The 19,034-nt window shown below is 47.3% G+C and overlaps 1 protein-coding gene and 1 pseudogene across 18 annotated transcripts in view; one reads left to right on the top strand and one right to left on the bottom strand.

Moving 5' to 3' along the window:
* FGFR1 (fibroblast growth factor receptor 1) overlaps positions 1–19,034 on the bottom strand; it is a 60,691-nt gene that overhangs the window by 36,724 nt on the left and 4,933 nt on the right. For 16 of the 17 annotated variants that reach the window (XM_032288185.1, XM_032288190.1, XM_032288202.1 and 13 more), the window contains exon 2: positions 12,409–12,587. In XM_032288185.1, coding sequence (XP_032144076.1) covers positions 12,409–12,499 — 91 coding nt within the window. In that variant the 5' untranslated portion in view covers positions 12,500–12,587. Of the gene's footprint in view, positions 1–12,408; positions 12,588–15,181; positions 15,503–19,034 lie in introns of those variants that run through there. The other variant, XM_032288193.1, reaches the window with a different exon arrangement.
* Positions 2,089–2,698, top strand: LOC116558321 (annotated as a pseudogene). Its single transcript, XR_004271955.1, has one exon. The product of XR_004271955.1 is annotated as an acyl-CoA-binding protein pseudogene (transcript).

The raw sequence follows: 19,034 nt of genomic DNA, 5'->3' as shown, positions 1-19,034 counted from the left end.
TATATATTTTTTGCTTAAAACATTAATTTGTTCAACACTAAGATAAACAAAATTTCAGAACTCCCTCCTGTTTTTGCATTTCTTCATTATTTATATTTTTTACCTTTGAGACAGGATCTCACTCTGTTCCCCAGGCGGGAGTGCAGTGGCACAATCTCAGCTCACTGCAACCTCTACCTCTCAGGCTTGGGTGATCCTCCTGCTTCAGCCTCCCACCACCTGGGACTGAGTAGCTGGGACTACAGGCACCCACCACCACATCCAGCTAATTTTATTTATTTTTTTTTTTAGTAGAGGAGTTTATGCCATGTTGCCCAAGCGGGTCTCCTGAGCTCACTCTACCTACCCACCTCGGCCTCCCAAAGTTCTGGGATTACAGGCGTGAGCCGCCATGCCTGGCTCTTCTTATTTAAAAAATATACTTCTGGCCTGGTGCTGTGGCTCAGGCCTGTAATCCCAGAACTTTGGGAGGCCGAAGTGGGCAGATCACCTGAGGTCAGGAGATCAAGACCAGTCTGGCCAATGTGGTGAAACCCCACCTCTACTAAAAATACAAAAATTAATTGGGCGTGGTAGCATGTGCCTATAATCCCAGCTACTCAGGAGGCTTAGGCAGGAGAATTGCTTGAACCTGGGAGGTGGAGGTTGCAGTGAGCCAAGATAGAGTCATTACACTCCAGCCTGGGCGACAGAGCAAGACTTCATCTCAAAAAAACAAACAAAACAAACCCACTAGTAACCTCAAAAAAATGTTAATGCCCCAGCCTCTAAAGCTTTTGATATGTTTACTTCCATCATCAGACATTGTCGGACCACAACAATATTAGAAGCAATCTAGTTTATGTGTCCAGGCAATACCCATGCCATACATTCTAGGCTAACTGTGACTTATGAAGAAATCTCAGGTGTGGGATCTAGCATGCTGGAAACCTCTCATCCTAGACCTTCTCCAAGTAGGAGGTCTCTGGCAACAGTGAAAATGGCAGCATCAATGGGGATTTTGTTCCACTGATTATTCTAGGCTAAGGGACCTTGTTCATTAAGACAGCTCACAGACCTGTAACTGTGTGACCTCCCTACAGAATGCCACAAGAGACATTACTGCAAACACACACACACACACACACACACAACACCCAACAAAGGAAGGGGACACCAGACTCCTGGGAGACAAAGGGGACTGAGTCAGCAATGTTTACATTCAGAAGTTGGTCCACACGGATTTTGTGGGGTAACCCAATTTGATATAGAAACATAGTGCAATACAGGGGAAAAAAATACTGTAGTCAGAACCACCTGAGTTTAAATCCTAGTTCTACCCCTCACACACTATATAAACTTAGATAGGTTACTTAACCCCCCAAACCTCAGTTTAGTCATCTGATTATGGTCATAAAACCTATGTCTGTGGAATCATCGTAAAAATGGGAAAATGTAAAGCATGCAGAGCGTGGTGATGATATTTATTATTATTATTACTTTGGAGACAGAGCCTTGCTCTGTTGCCCAGATTGGAGTGCAATGGTGCAATCTCAGCTTACTGCAACCTCCACTTCCCAGGTTCAAACGATTCTCCTGCCTCAGCCTCCTGAGTAGCTGGGACTACAGGTGGCCACCACCATGACTGGCTAATTTTTGTATTTTTAGTAGAGACGGGGTTTTGCCATGTTACCAAGGCTGGTCTCAAACTCCTGACCTCAAGTGCTCTCCCTGCTTCTGTCTCCCAAAGTGCTGGGATTACAGGTGTGAGCCACGGTGCCTGGTTGGTATTTATTATTATTTTAAAAGACACTTACAGACAGGCGCGGTGGCTCAAGGTTGCAATCCCAGCACTTTGGAAGGCCGAGGTAGGCAGATCACAAGGTCAAGAGATCATGACCATCCTGGCCAACATGATGAAAACCTGACTCTACTAAAAATACAAAGATTAGCTGGGTGTGGTGGCACGCAGCTGTAGTCCCAATTGCAGGGAGGCTGAGGCAGGAGAATCACTTGAAACCGGGAGGCAGAGGTTGCAGTTAGCTGAGATCGCGCCACTGCACTCCAGCCTGGCGACAGAGCAAGACTCCATCTCAAAAAAAAAAAGCAAGGAGTAGACCGCGCCTCTGGAGGTGCCTGCCAGCTCAGACTGGGCGATTGCTTCCTACTCCTCGCCTTTTCCGCGGGCTCCGTGGAGTTCTTGCAAGCCGGCCAGGATGTCTCAGGCTGAGTTTGAGAAAGCTGCAGAAGAAGTTAAGAACCTTAAGACCAAGCCAGGAGATGATGAGATGCTTTTCATCTATGGCCACTACAAACAAGCGACTGTGGGCGACATAAATACAAAATGGCCCGGGATGTTGGACTTCAAGGGCAAGGCCAAGTGGGATGCCTGGAATGAGCTGAAAGGGACTACCAAGGAAGATGCCATGAAAGCTTACATCAACAAAGTGGAAGAGCTAAAGAAAAAATATGGGATGTGAGAGACTGGATTTGGTTGCCAGGCCATGTGTTTATCCTAAACGGAGACAATGCCTTGTTTTTTCTAATACCATGGTTGGTGGGAATTTGGGAAAATAACCAGTTAACCCAGCTACTCAAGGCTGCTCACCATACAGCTCTAACAGATTAGGGGCTAAAACAATTACTGACCTTCCTTGAGTAGTTTTTATCTGAGATCAATTAAAAGTGTATTTGTTAATTTAAAAAAAAAAAGAAATAAGCAAAAAAAAAAAAAAAAAAAAACAAAAAAAAAAAGGCATCTACTGGTATAATCTTTTGGGAGCAATTTAGTATAGTGATATAATCAAAACTTTAAAAAAAATGTAACCATCCTTGGATACACGGACAGGTTTTATTTGCAAGAGTATGTTCTATTGAATGCAAAGTATTGAAAAGTACCTAAATGCCCAAATGTAAAGAACTGGATAATTTTTTTATACCCACACAACGGAATATTATGTAGTTCTTAAGCATTATGAAATATATTCTCTGTATGGCTATAAACGCTGACATCAGTTACAAAACAGTACAATATAAATCCCAATTCTAAAAAGTCAGGTTTATATAAATGCAAGAAAAAAGTCTAAAACAATAAATTCCATTAACAGTGATTAGTTTTGCATGGTAGAAACATAGGAGTTTTCCTTTTCTTCTTTTCAGGTCTGTATTTTCCAACTTTTGAAAGATGAACCCAGACTACATATCGAGCACCATTTTTTTTTTTTTTTTTGAGACGGAATTTCGCTCTTTTGCCTCAGCTGGAGTGAAGTGGTGCAATCTCAGCTTACTGCAACCTCCGTCTCCCAGGTTAAGCCATTCTCCTGCCTCAGCCTCCCAAGTAGAGGTGCCTGCCACCATGCCCAGCTAATTTTTATATTTTTAGTAGAGACGGGGTTTTGCCATGTTTGCCAGGCTGGTCTTGAACTCCTGACCTCGGGTGATCCACCTGCCTGGGCCTCCCAAAGTGCTGGGATTACAGTCATGAGCCACCACACCCAGCCTAAACACTAATGTTTTAAAAAAGAGAGATAAAGATATACTCGCTGACTATACAGAACTTTGCTCTAGTGGAGTAAACAGACATGTATTAAAAACTCCACATAATGTGAGGCAGAGTAAAATAAGGGTTAGAATGTAACTTAAAAAGAAGCCAGGTGCAATGGCTCACGCCTGTAATCCCAACACTTTAGGGGGCTGAGGCTGGAAGGTTGCTTGACATCAACAGTTCGAAACCAACCTGGGCAATGGAGTGAGACCCACTCTCTAAGATATCTTGAAGTTCAAGACCAGCCTGGCCAAGATGATGAAACCCTGTCTCTACAAATATATATATATATATATATATATTTTTTTATATATATTGTGAGGGCGATGTGGCACACACCTGTAGTCTCAGCTACTCAGAAGGCAGAGGGAGGAGAATCACTAGAACCTGGGAGGCGGAGGCTGCAGTGAGCCATGACTGCGCCACTGTACTCCAGCCTGGGCGACAGAGTAAGACTATGTCTCAATAAATAAATAAATAAATAATAGAAAAGAAAAAATGAGGTGATTAATTTGGAGATAGGGGAAGGCTTCAAATGGAAGGTAGCCCTTAAGTTAAGCCTTAATCAAAACCCAAGCTAAACCTTAAACTAAGATTTGAGCAGGAATTATAAAAAGTCAAAAGGAAGAAAAGGAATGGAACAGACATTTACAGCTAAGGGACCAGGATAAACAATGTATAACGTATATGTTGTTATTTACGGAAAAACGAAGAGATTTGCTTGACTGGATGAATGAATAAATGAATGAGTGAAAAAAATCAGTGAATGAATGCACCATGAGCCAGGGGCTAGTTTTTCCTCCTACAGAAAAGCGAGGAAGGGCGAAGCTCTGAATTCAATGTTCAGTGTTGGTTAACTCTTTGAAACCTCAGTGTTGCCGTTTCTGACCTCTTTCCCTGCCCAAGCTTAAAACCACTAAGTCCAGTCTTTGCAAAACTCGACCCTCTCCCCACTTCAGGCTCCCTGTGTCTCCATGTCCAGGGCCTGGGAACACAAATGGCACAGCCCCCACTCCACCATCCTCCTGCTTTTACACAACCCATCCCGGGAGGCTCAGCCACACCACAGCATGTGACAGAGGAGAGAGCGTGGAGTTTCAAGCTCTGCCGGGGTGGATCTGTCTCAGCACCTGAAACCAACTAAATAGATAGGTCATCCCACAGCCCCTAGTTTGCAGGGCACAAATCCTTTACATGAAGGCAGTGGGCACCTCGTTTGGCAAGCGGAAAGGCAAGAATTGTTGTGAGCCAAGAAGCAGGGGAAGAGAGGGAACTCTGAGGGCTGAAGTTCAATGTCTCTTGGTGCCACACTGGCAACGCTAAGAGGCAACAGGCCCGCTACCGGGGAGGAGGGGTTCGGGCAATCGGCCCTGCTACTTGGCTGCCACCAGCTGGAAGTGAGAGCAAACCCAAGGTCAGAAGTGGCCCAGATTCCGGCAGGCTTCTCCTAGGAGGAAACAGTTTGGGATTTAGCCCAGGCCTTTGAGATCCAGGTAGGGCAGCAAGCTTTCAGCTTCATCACTTAGGGTGCAGTGGGGCTGGGGAGTAGGGTGGGTGGGGAGAAGGCAGTGCCTGCAAGTCTGTGAACAAGCTGGACTCAGGAGCCCAGGAGGATGAGAGCAGCTGGACTTCCCCGGTCAGCAGGGAAACAGCTGTCTCATTTCCAAGCTTCAGGAAAGGAAGAAAGAGGCAAAGGTAGTGTCTACAGGGTGAGCTGGAGCCCCCAGTGGCCCTGGAGGAACGAGGCATTGTGAAAACAGGGCCAGCTGCTGGTCGGGCTCCCTGACCCCAGACCTCGCCCTCTAGGATAATGACTCCCCAGGACTCGCTTCTCCCAGGGCTATCCATCACCGCCCAGACACAGGCCATCACTCACTGCTTCTGCCTGGCCCAGAGCAAACACCCCACTGGGCTGGGGCCAGGGGCTCCCAAAGAATCCCTGACGCCGCCTCTCCAGTTCCTGCTGACCCGACTCCAGGTAGTCACAGAAACCAGGTGATGGAAACTAGACAGAGTCTTTGTTTGGGAGCCCTCCCTTCCCCCACTGGCAGCGAGTTCTCTGGACAGCCATTTGTTCTTCCCTGAGAAATTCCTCCTGCCTGACTTCAGGGAGTGGGCCTGGCAGAGACAGAGTGGAAAATCAGTGAAGCTAATGGTGTAGCAATGCAGAAGCCGGAGCCAAGAACACAGCCTTGGAGTGGCTTTGCTGCGCTCGCCCCAGCTTGGTCAAGACAGCCACGTGAGCGTCCTCATATTCTCTCACAGGCCGAGGGCTGGGTCCTCCCTGTCCGGCTCTAAACACTTGCAAACACCCCTTCCAAGGCACTGGAGCCACCTCTCCAGGGGAAGTGGGACAGAGCTGATCCTCTGGAGAAATCTGTTAGCTTGGCACCTTGCAGATTTCTAGAGGCCTAAATCCTCCACCCTTGTTCTCAAGTGGGTCATCTGATACCACCATTTACTCCATGGTATTCCATTCGCCTTCTAGCAGAGGATGAAGAAACTCCTCTTACCATCCAGTGTGAATGAGAAGCAAACAAGTTCTTTTCACTAGAAGAAATTCTGCTGGAGATGGGGTGGGAGTAGGGGAGCGTTCTGCCGGTGTCCCAGGGCAGCCTTGGGACAATGGACCACAGTCCAGTGTGGATGCAAGACTGGTGGCAGGACAGAGGATGTCCCACTACTGAACATGTAGTGCCTATTTGAGACTCTCCCTGCAGCTAGGCTGAAATGCACACCCCTTTGGGCCAAAGGCAGCTGCAGATGCCCAGGGATGCAGGAGCTGCAAGGGCCCTGTGATCTGAGGTTTGGCAGTGGCTGCGGCACCACGCACAGCCTCTCCCCCATAGGTGCAGATTTCTGCAAAATAGAGAGAGACAAAGCCCCGCTTTGTGGTGCACACAGGGCATCCAGGGGGCTTGAGGCCAGAAATGGAAATGTGCGGTTTTTCCATTAAGTACAACCTGTCCCCCCTCTAACAGGCCACCAGACTCCTTCAAATCTGGGTGGGTGGGAGGAGCTGTAAAACCCAGCCATTAAATCGCTTATGAGCTGCAGGTTTTCTGAGCACAGGGGGAAGTGCAGGGGGTCTGGGGTGTTTAACCCACAGTACTGCTGAAAAGCGGGCAGGACCCCCACCCCAACTGCCAGCAGTGGCCCTGCAAGGAGTGTGGCACTCACGCACTGGCTTTCCCCACTGAGACTTACTGCAAAAGATAGACAAATGCACCCTCCTCAAGCTCAGAAAGTTGGTGCTTATCATCTGAAACCGGCTTCAGTCTTTCCACACAACTCCCTCACCACTCTCAGAGCCTGATCTGCAACAAGCTGGGGCTGTGTAAGATCCCAAATCAGAGAAGGGGAAGGAGAGGGAGAGGGGAGGGAGGCTGGTTTTCCTGGAACGCTTATTAAATCAACTTTCCAAGGACAGCCAGAAACTCCAGGCCCTCCCCAATCCCTCAGGAGCACCAGCAGACCGTGCTCGGTGGGGAGGGGCTCCCGACACACACACAGGCGCGCGCACACACACAATTACAGTCACAGCAAGGCCTTTCAAATGGGGAAAACTCAGTATGAACAGGGTTTTGGGTGGTTTGCTCTCACCTTTTGGACAGAGATTTATATATAGATTGTAATGTGTTTTTTCTTTTTTTAAAGACAGGGTCTCTGTCACCCAAGCTGCAGTGCAGTGGCTTGATCATAGCTCATTGCAGCCTCAAGTCCTGGGTTCAAGCAATTCTCCCATCTCAGCCTCCTGAACAGCTAGGACTGCCGATGTGTGCCACGTTACCCAGCTAATTTTTTTTTTTTAAGAGACGGAGTCTCATTCGGTTGCCCAGCAATAGCACAATCTCAGTTCACTGCAACCTGTGTATCCCAGGTTCTAGCAATTCCCTGCCTCAGCCTCCTGAGTATCTGGGATTACAGGCACACGCTGCTAGGCTCAGCTAATTTTTTTTTATTTTAGCAGAGATGGGGTTTCACCATGTGGCCCAGGCTGGTCTCGAACTCCTGAGCTCAGGCAATCCACCCAACTCGGCCTCCCAAAGTGCTAGGATTACAGGCGTGAGCCACTGTGCCCAGCCTATCCAGCTAATTTAAAAAAATTTTAGGCTGGTCTGGAACTCCTTCCTGGGCTCATGCAATCAATCCTCCTGCCTGGGCCTCCCAAAGTGCTGGGATTAAAGGTATAAGCCACTGTGCTCAACCTATGATTTTTTTTTTTAAACAATAGCAACATTATTATTTAATAATCAGCAGGCCCAAGACTATGCAATATTCTTGACATTGACAAGGTTCCTTACAGCTTACAAAGCATGAAGCCAGATCTCCCCCTAGGACGTCTGGGGCCCAGCAGTTCTCTGTTCTGTCACAAAGCTCATGAGAGACAGGCTATGTGAAAGCACCACACTCACGCTAAGACGGGTGCTTACTCCACCAAGCGGAGATCTGAGGCTTGTTCTCCAAGTGCAGCGGCTTTCCATTGCTGTGTCCCATGAAACAACATGCCCCTAGCCATGTGCTGTCTCCCCTAGAGCTCTGCAGACATTCTCATCTGATATTCACAATGACCTTATGAGCACACATTCATTATCAATGTATTTTACAGAAAGGCACAAAGAACTTTCCCAAGAGCCAATAGTCCGTAAGGTAGGGAGCCAAAATCAAAACCAGGGCAGTCCAAGGAAAATGTGTGCCCACACAGGCCTGCACATTAAGGTTCACAGTAGTTATATTAATAACAGCCAGAATTGTTAATGACCCAAATACAGGTGACCCCACAAATAGGGGCCTGACTGCAAAGGCGCATGAGGGAAATTTTTGGGCATGATAAAAATGTTTCATCTTTTGATTGGGGTAATAGTTACACGGGGTGTAGACATTTATCAAAACACATCAAACTATGCACTTCAAACAGTTGCATTTTATAGTGGGTATTAAGTTATACCTAAATTAAGTTGATTTGGCCAGGTCTGGTGGCTCACACCTATAGTTCCAACACTTAGGGAGGACAAGGTGGGTGGACCACTTGAGGTCAGGAGTTCAAGGCCAGCCTGGCCAACATGGCAAAACCCATGTCTTCTAAAACTATAGAAATTAGCCAGGCATAGTGGCCGGCACCTTTAATCTCAGCTACTTAGGAGGCTGAGGCAGATGAATTGCTTGAACCCAGGAGGCAGAGTTTACAGTGAACCAAGATCATGCCACTGCACTCCAACATGGGCAACAGAACGAAACTCTATCTCAAAAAGCAAAAAACCACACACACACACACACACACACACACACACACACACACACACACACACACAGAGCTTTTTTTTAGAGATAGGGTCTTGCTCTGTCACCCAGGCTAGAATGCAGTGGGGCAATCACAACTCACTATAGCCTCAAACTCCTGAGCTAAAGTGATCCTCTTTCCTCAGCCTCCCAAAGAGCTGGGACTAGTAGCATGTACCGCCATATCCAGCTATTTTTTTTTATTTCTTGTAGAGATGAGGTCTTGCTATGCTGCCCCGGTTGATCCTTTTTTTTTCAGACGGACTTTCACTCTTATTACCCAGGCTGGAGTGCAATGGCGCGATCTCAGCTCACCACAACCTCCGCCTCCTGGGTTCAAGCAATTCTTCTGCTTCAGCCTCCCGAGTAGCTGGGACTACAGGTGTGCACCACCCTCCCCAGCTAATTTTTGCATTTTTAGTCGAGACAAGATTTCACCATATTGACCAGGATGGTCTTGATCTCTTGACCTTGTGATCCACCCGCCTCAGCTTCCCAAAGTGCTGGGATTATAGGCGTGAGTCACTGTGCCCGGCGCAGGTTGATCTTAAACTCCTGGGCTCAAGCGATCCTCTTGCCTCTGCCTTCCAAAGTACTGGCATTACAGGTGTGAGCCACTGTGCCTTGGCCAATTAAGTTGATTTTTTTTAAATGGTCACTTAATGTCAGTCTTCCCGGGTACATGGCCTCCTAAGAGCCGCATCCACCTCTCCTACTCCCTGTCTTCTCTTCACTGGGCCTGTGCTTTGTCCTCATTAAGACCTTCAGCCTCCAGGTTCCAGCCTCCACCCTGCCTCTGGTTCCTGTCCCAGCAGCTTCCGTGACCCCCACCTCTACTAGCACCGCCATCCTGGCCCTAAAGTTCCTTATCCTCATCCCATCAGACTGGCTCACAAGCAGCCAGGCCCGAGATCCACACCTCCCTTCTTGGGCTGCAAAAAAAAGAAAAACGAATTAACGAAAAAAAAAAGAAAGTACTTTAGGGTCCATCATAAATTCACATTCTCAAATCTCAACCAGGTCCGCACTGTTCTTGGACTCCTTTCCCGCTGTATACAATTGGCGGATTCAAATCTCCACTCCCCTCAAACCTCCCACTCTGACTACACTCCCTTTACACTTTCATCTCATCTTTGTCTCCAGTCGCCCACAGCTGACACCCAACCTACTTAAACCCACAGATGCTACTGCTGTAGTGTCTTTACTACTATTTCCTTCCTTTATCATCTCCCAGTCCCCATCCTGGTCAGTACCCATGCTTCCTCTAGCTAGGCACTCAAAACAACCTTCAACCTCATCCTTCTGGCAGTAGTGGTGGCAGTGGTAACAACTACTAACACCTTACATAGCCCTTTATTATTTATCCCTGTTTTACAGATGAGCAAACTGGTATACCATGTTTGAGTAGTTTGTTGAAGTAAATAATGCAGCCATCAGGTGGCAGAGCAGGACGCAAACACAGGTGTACCTCTCTCTCCTCCCAGCCATCCACACTGAGCTGCCAAATTAACTTTCTGAAAGCTGATCATGTCACTACTTGCTCAAAACTTTTCAAGTTTCCCAGCATCTGCCCATTTAAGTCTAGTTTTCTTTGTTTGTTTTGAGACAGAGTCTCACTCTGTTACCCAGGCTAGAGTGAAGTGGCATGATCGTAGCTCACTGCAACGTTGCTCCACCTCCCAGGCTCAAAGTGATCGTCCTATCTCAGCCTCCACAGTAGATGGGACTATAGGCATGTGCCACCACACCTGGCTCATTTTTCTATTTTTTGTAGACATAGGGTCTCACTATGTTGCCCAGGCTGGTCTCAAATTTCTTGGCTCAAGCAACCCTCCTGCCTCAGCCTCCCAGAGTACTGGGATTACAAGCATAACCCACACCTGGCCTAAGTATAGTTTCCTTAGCAGGGCATTAAGCCTCCCATATGCTTACTCAATCCAATTTTTCCAGGTGTTGCTTCTGAGAACTTCCTACTCACCAGGGAAACCATTCTCCGTACACCATATATGTGCTGCCTCTGAACACTCATGCTGTTCCACCTGGAAGGCCCCTCATTTTCCCCTTCCAAACTCAAGCCCATCTCAGGTGCTCTCTGCTCCCCTCTTTGTCTGCATTCCCACCACCTTTGGTTGTAACTCCATGGCATGGTTTAAACAGTCTGCCTTGCGTTACTTATCCCTGTACTTCCTGTCCCCTTCCGACCTTAAACTCCCTGTGGGCAGACAGTCTCTCCCACTTGGGGTCTCGACCGTGCTCCAGCTCAGATCTTGCCTTCAGTTCTGTTACTGACAGCAACATGAATACGCCTGTTCTAACCACTGCACCTTCTAGAAAGTCTCACACAACTTTCCCTGTTCCCTCCCCAACTCCACCCAGGGGACACATATTCTCACCCATCACTCATCATTCCCTGACTAGCTCAATGGCAGCCTTTTGCACCCCCAACCTTCCACCTACTGTATGTCAATCTTCTCTGTGTGACCAGCCACTGAGTCCTCTGGCAGTCCTCTGGCAGCAGAAATGTCCATTTATTAGTTCTCAAAGTCCCTTGAAAGCCACCAGGTATGCTGTACCTGCAATCTCCAAGACCCTTTTCACAGCTTACACAAATCCCATGAATGGTCAGGAAAGTCCTTCCTTTTACAGATGATGGCTCTGAATTTCTAATACGCCATAGGTCTCCACGCCCCATCACACTTCCTTGGTCTCAATCACTTCAAAATCCCTCAAACAGTACCTATCCAAAGCAAACTGCTCAGCAGGCCCCCCAAACAGGGCCTGTGAGACAGTTAAGGATCGGAAGATGCAGGTATGCAGCCATGACTGCCGACCCTTATAGAAGATGTGCCTTTTTTCACACAGGCTGGAGCGCAGTAGTGCAATCACAGCTCACTGCATCCTCAACTCTTAGGATCATGTGATCATCCCGTCTCAGCCTCCTGAGTGGCAAGTAGCTGGGACTGGCGGTGCGCACTACCATACCCAGTTAACTTCTTTTTTGCAGAGACGGGGTCTCTCTATGTTGCCTAGGCTGGTCTTGAACTCTTGGCCTCAAGTGATCCTTTTGCCTTGGTCTCTCAAAGTGCTGGGACTACATGTGTGACCCCACCATGCCTAGCGAAGATGTGGCTTTGGAACAATTTTCCAGAAGCCAGAGGTCTTTAGCAAGCTCCCATCTCCTATACCATCCCCTCTACTCCGATCCAAGTTCTAACCCCAAATTCAAAGGCTATCTCTCCCCACTGCACCACCCAGCTGCACTGTCTACACTGCCTAAGTTAAAGAGTGACACTAGGATCCCAATCAGATATTCTTTCTTCAGAAAGAGAAAAGCATAAATAACCCCCAAACATGTCACCTTCGGTAAATGGATGTCCCCAGCCTTCATGACCCCAACCTCTGATGAAGTCAGTTATGTTTATAACCAGGCCAGAACCAGCCCAGGTATTTTGAGAGTCTCTCCTATAGGAAGGGAACCCTTTGTTCCACCTGGGAAGCAGCCTTCTTCCCTGTTGACCACATTACCTCCAACCACATCACCTCCCTCCCAGCCCACACTGTTCCCATGGCCCAGGAGTCCAGGCTGGCCCCCGCCAGCACCTTACCTTGTTCAGGCAAGGTCGGGGCCGGCCTAGCGGTGCAGAGTGTGGCTGTGACCAGCACAGCCCAGAAGAGGAGGCACTTCCAGCTCCACATCCCAGTTCTGCGGTTAGAGGTTAGTGACAAGGCTCCACACCTCCATGGATACTCCACCGTGAGATCAATCCTCCTTTTCAAGCTGATCCTGGGGAAAGAAAAAAATCCCAAAGTTAGGAGGGTCTGGGTAGGGGAGGGGCAAAATGAAACAGAAGGTAAAGCATGCCACGTGGTGGCTGCTTAAAGCATGTACTTACTCCTTAAGGCCTCCAGAAGAAAATTGTGACCCTACCCCAACAATGAATTAGAGGTTATATGTCCTGGCCGGTGCAGTGGTATACCCTGTAATCCCAGCACTTTGGGAGGCTGAGGCAGGAGAATCACTTGAGGTCATGAGTTCAAGACCAGTCTGGCCGTGGCAAAACCCCATCTCTACTAAAAATACAAAAATTAGCCAGGGATGGTGGCACATGCTTGCATGCCTGTAGTCCCAGTTACTCGGGGGGTGCTGAGGCAGGAGAATCGCTTGGACCCGGGAGGTGAAGGTTACAGTGAGCCAAGATTGCGCCACTGCACTCCAACCTGGGCGACAGAGCAAGACTCTGTCTCAAAAAAAGAGGTGATAAGTCTTAATTGGACAAAGGGATGCTTTAGTTTAATTCTACAGCTTTGAGTGCAGATTATCTGCAAGTCCAGGAATACCAACATGAGGTTTTCCTGTAAGCTTCAAGGTAGTGTGTGTTACAAAGTGAATGGTCTCACCAAAGTCCCAAATAGTTCTATCCCTTTGTGAGAAACAGCTTTACAAAGCGTGCTACAATTGCAGGGGGCTTGAGCATGCTGATGGCTCCCCAGCATAAGACTTCATTCTGTCTAGGCCAAGATCGCAGCACTGTACTCCAGGCTAGGTGATAGAGTGAGACTCCTGTCTCTAAAAATTAAAAAATAAAAAAGACCACTCCATCTAGGGCCAACCACTCCCTCTGGTGAGAAAGAAGGGGTGGCGGGGAATCGTGGAACAAGCTAAGGACTAGGAAATGGAAGCCAAGTACAGAGATAACTAGTTAGTAACTGCTGGACTCGATGCTGAACTCCCCGATCTATGCAGTGAAGCAGCTGAAATAAATGACCTTGTGGGTACTTTCTCTTTGTCTCTAAAATTGTATGAATCACATCCGTAGTTCTACCAGCCTCCCTTGCAGAGAGAACAAAACCCTCACCAGTTACTTACAAAGAGCCTCAGAGTGTGGAGCCAGGAGGGAGCCAGTTCTCCCTGATGCTGGAAGGTGACAAGTGATGTCTGACGGATATGAGGCCAGAAGTTGCGGGGGGCAAGGGGGCCTGGGAGATCCCACTGCACAATCAAGGGCTCTTGCAAGCACTGAGTCAAAGATGGCTCACGCTGGCCCCAGTTAAAAGAACAGAATCTGCAGCCCTTTACCCTTCTCTGGTCTGTAGTGGTAAATTTTAAAACTCCCCGGGGTCTTAAAGAACGGATCACAGCTGTTAACATTTACCAAATGACAAGACTTTCTGGGCACTGTCAGGGCTATGTGGGGGTGACCATCTCTGTCTTCCAGGTGGCTTCTGTCCTAAATGCTCCAGGGAGCCATCCAAGTTATTTAGAGAATCCACTTCCCCGGAACATGCCCTAATGTGGTACTTCAGCCCTGCCTCCCTGGAGCCAGGCAGGGCCCCTCTCGAGTGAGTCAGTGCTGGCTGGCAGAAAAGCCCCTGGATTCTTGGCTTCATTCACATGTGCTTGGCCAGCGGGATACGCATGCCATACCACTAGCTCCCTCCCAAGGCTTACTGAAATGTTTTAATGATTTCAAATCAAAAAAGAAGTAAGCATTTCTCTTTCATTTTACTAAATTTAGGAAAGGAACTAGAAAAGACAAAAATGGAATGAATACTGAACCCACTATGTAACAAAGATACCCCAAGTAGAATTACCTTAGAACTACAAAACTTCATTTATTCCTCACTAGAAACTTATAGAGGATAGGAATTATTATTCCTTTTAAGCAATGGAGAAACTGAGGCTCAAAGAGGTTACGTACTTTACCCAAGGAAATGTAGCTAGCATGTAATAGTGCCTCGAGGCTTTTGGATATTAGAGGACAGTAAATAGGGGGTTTTGGATATTAGAGGAGGAAGTAAATAAGGGGTTGACCAAACCTGATTCCATCTGATGCAAACTCAATTTCTCCCAACCAAGTAGATAAGGGCAAATCCAAGGTAACTCCGGTAATAAGAGAGCCTTGATTTCCAATTCCGTTGGTCAAAAGAAAGACCCTTGTGCCAGGGCACAGCGGCTCACACCTGTAATCCCAACACTTTGGGAGGCTGAGGTGGGTGGATCACCTGAGGTCGGGAGTTCAAGATCAGCCTGGCCAACATGGTGAAATTCTGTCTGTACTGAAAATACAAAAATTAACTGAGTGTGGTGGCACATGCCTGTAATCCCAGCTACTCAGGAGGCTGAGGCACGAGAACTGCTTGAACCCGGGAGGCGGAGGTTGCAGTGAGCTGAGATTCCGTCACTTCACTCCTAAATAAATAAAAGAAAGACCCTTGGAAGCAGACCACAGATGGGCCATCTAGGACACTGCATGGGGCACATTCACAGATCTGGGACAGACGCAGTACTTGCTGGAGGATACGCCTAAAGCCACATTCCACATCTTACCACATCTCAAAGATACACTTGATGCAGGCCTGTCACCCAGAAACGCATACCTGACCAAGAAAACCCAGGTCCCATGGTAACTGCCAGAGTACTGAACGAATTCTCAGGTTCCAACAGGAAAGAGTGGTGTCACGTTGAGATGGTTAAGGTTGCTTCTACCAGGCCACTCTGTCCCCAGAAAAGCCTCCGCCGCCTCCCAGGTGTGGGCTGGCTGCAGACTGCCCCTCTCAGCTCCCTGGTCAATGAACTTCAAATTCATCTGCCAGCTTCCCTCTTGTTCTTTCCCAAAAAAGGTGCAAAAGTCTCTTCCTCTCCTACCCCTCTGGCTCTCACATTTGACATCTGTAAAACAAGGATGTTATGGAAACCTGGCCTCCTGGTACCAACTTCTGGAATAAGAAGTGGGCACACACCCAATGCCACCCGCCTGCAAAAAACATAGTGACACAGACCACTAGTCCATATACTGTCTGGGACCCTGTCACTGCCTCTGCCACCTCAGTTTCTCATTCTACCAATTAATGAATTTTTCCAATCCCTCAGGAACAGCTTCCTTCCTTCACTGCTTGACAGATGTGACCTGCAGCCTTGCAGGTGTACACAGCAGCGTCCGCCAAGACCCTGCAGCTGGTTCCCCCCGCCCCATTTCTCCAATATCAGCCAGGCTCCTGGGATTCACAACTGCATGCAGAGGTCCTTGGTGGGGAGCAGAGAGGGGGCGCAACATCTTAGTTTCCCACTCATCGGAGGGGGCTGAAACACTTGCCCTGCCTCCATCACAGGGGTTATGAAGACTGAATGGGCTGCATGGGTGAAAGTGCCTGCTGTCTTCTCACTGGAGTACTGATCCAACATAAGGGATGGTCAGTGTCTGCTGAGATAGCGGGGTCTGGATGGACCTTGTGACCTTGTAGCTCTCCCAGTTCTAAGAGAAAAACCTTCTATGAATGTCAGATCTTGTTCAAAAATCATGTAAGGAAAACTAGCTGATGAATTCCTGGCCAAGTCTTTTTATACTTTTTCTTTGTCACCCAAGCTAGAGTGCAGTGGCACGATCTCAACTCACTACAACCTCCATCCCCCAGGCTCAAGTGATCCTCCCACCTCAGCCTCCCAAATAGCTGGGACCATAGGCATGTGCCACCATGCCCGGCTAATTTTCTGTATATTTAGTAGAGATGGGGGTCTCACCATGTTGCGCAGGTTGGTCTTGAACTCTTGACCTTAAGCAATCCACCCACCTTGGCCTCCCAAAGTGCTGGGATTACAGGCATGAGCCACCGAACCCAGCCTGAGTCTTTTTATTCTTGCCTGCTGGGGACTATGAATTCATGCCCTCCCATTTATGATCCTGTACTCTGGGACAGTCACTGAACCATTCTGAGCCTCAGTTTCCCACTGACAGGAAGCTACATCACAGGTGGTTACGAGGCTCAAATGGGTGGTGTGGGTGAATGTGCCCGTTCTCTCCTAAGTACTAACCAAATGTAAAGAATTATATATTTGTATTTCATACATAATATTAAGATACTTATAATTCTCATTGTATAGTGCTTTGAGTCACTCCTTGATAACACTCTCAGGAGATTTGGTAATTGGCAGCAGGAAGACAGGAACTTCCAAACTTTCCAAAGGCAGTTCTCACTCTCCATCTTCATGTCTTATATTCTGTACTTGTGGCCCATACAGTGGCTACTGCACACTTAAAATGTGGCTGGTGCTAATGGATACGCTAGAAGTAAAAAGTATACATTGCACCTTAAAAACTTGTTATTGGAAAAAAAAATGTGGACTGGGTGTGGTGGCTCATGCCTGTAATCCCAGCACTTTGAGAGGCCAGGGCAGGTGGATCACCTAAGGTCAGGGGCTCAAGACCAGCCTGGTCATCACGGTGAAACCCCCTCTCTACTAAAAATACGAAAGGATTAGTCAGGCATTGTGGTGGTCGCCTGTAATCACAGCTACTCAGGAGGCTGAGGCAAGAGGAACCAGGGAGTCGGAGATTGCAGTGAGCTGAGATCATGTCATTGCACTCCAGCCTGGGTGACAGAACAGGACTCCATCTAAAAAAAAAAAAAAAAAAAAAAAACTAAAAATATAAAAATTAGCTGGGTGTGGTGGCGTGCACCTATAGTCCCAGCTACTCTGGAGGCTGAGGCAGGAGAATCACTTGAACCTGGGAGGCGGAGGTTGAAGTGAGCCAAGATTATACCACTCTGCCTGGTGACAGGGTAGGACTATGTCTCAAAAAAAAAAAAAAAAAAAATCTAAAAAGTAAAGTATCTCTTCAATAATTTCTATATTGATTACAATGTGTTCAAATGATAATATTTTGGAAATATAGTTACAATTAAATGAATTATTAAAATCTAAACAAGTCAATTAAAAAACAAATTTTACCTGTTTTTACTTAATTTCCAATGTGGCTTCTAGAAAATGTGAAAGTATACATAGCTCAATGTTACGTTATATTTCTTTCTCTTTTTTTTTTTTTCTTTGAGACAAAGTCTTGCTCTGTCACTCAGGCTGGAGTAAAGTGGCACAATCTCGGCTCACTGCAACCTCTGCCTCCCGGGTTCAAGAGATTCTCCTGCCTTAGCCTCCTGAGTAGCTGGGATTACAGACATGAGCCACTACGCCTGGGTAATTTTTGTATATTTAGTAGAGACAGGGTTTCACCATGTTGGCCAGGCTGGTCTTGAACACCCAACCTCTGGAGATCCACCCACCTCGACCTCCCAAAGCGTTGGGATTACAGGCAAGAGCCACTGAGCCCAGCTTTTATTTATTTATTTTTTTAAAACAGGGTCTTCCTCTGTCCCCCAGGCTGGAAAGCAGTGATGCAATCACAGCTCATTGCAGCCTCTGCTTACTAGGCTCAAGTAATTCTCCCATCTCAGCCTCCTGAATAGCTGGGACTACCAGTACAATTAGCATACTTGTCTAATTTGTGTACTTTTTGGTAGAGACAGGGTCTCACCATGTTGCCCAGGCTCGTCTCCATCTCATGGGCTCAAGCAATCCGCCTGTCTTGGCTTCCCAAAGTGCTGGGATTACAGGTGTGAGCCACTAAGCCCAGCTGCTCGTGTTCTATTTCTACAGGACGGCACAGCTAGAAGCAGCCTCCAGGCCTCTGTACAAGAGTTTCTTCTTTGCCCTTCCTTGTTCTGCAACACGCCAGGTCTTCCCCTTTCTCTGAACCCTACTTTAAGAAGCTGTCTCTTACATAAGACTTTCTTGGGCCTTCTAGCTGGAGGATTTCATTCTTTCCAATTTGCAAATCACATTACTGGCCCCTCTCACGTGGTGCTTAGGTCATATTAGATGAATGTTATTTATGTTCATTCTCTTCTCTCCCCACGAAACTGCAGGCTCCTTTGGAGCAAGGTTTGTGCCTCCCTGACCTTTGCTAACATGATTGGCACCTAGTATGTACACAGCAGATGCCAACATGTTTGTTAACTGGATGAGTAAGTGAATGAAGAAAAAGAAAAGGCAGATGAGAAGAAACTGACACAGATATTCCTCCAGAAAAGAGGCTGATAGTATCAGAGAAAAGCAATTAGCTAGTACGTACCTCTTGTTAACCAGCCAAACTCTAGTCCAAGGAACACTGAGAAAATTTCTAGACAACTTGGTTCTTCAAAACTGAGGAAGTAACACCAAAACATTAATCCCTTCAGATGGGAATACGACTTATTTCTTAGCAGAAATGGTTGCTTTTCCCCAAAGTGAGTGTTCTCTACTCGTATGTTGAGAGGGCAGGGGGCAAGTACTTAATAACATATGGAGAAAGTTATTCAGCTCAGCTTGCAAAATTTTAGTTGGTCCAAGGAAAATGCAAATCTTCTGAGTCTCTGTTTAAAAAAAAAAATTGTCCAAATGTCCTTGGGAGTAGAGGTA

The sequence above is a fragment of the Sapajus apella genome, unplaced genomic scaffold (genome assembly GCF_009761245.1).
Source record: "Sapajus apella isolate SASKATOON/1434 unplaced genomic scaffold, GSC_monkey_1.0 scaffold21, whole genome shotgun sequence".
In the NCBI taxonomy this organism is placed as follows: Eukaryota; Metazoa; Chordata; class Mammalia; order Primates; family Cebidae; genus Sapajus; species Sapajus apella.
The sequence above is the reverse complement of the archived record's forward strand: the minus strand, read 5'-3'. Positions and strand labels throughout refer to the sequence as shown.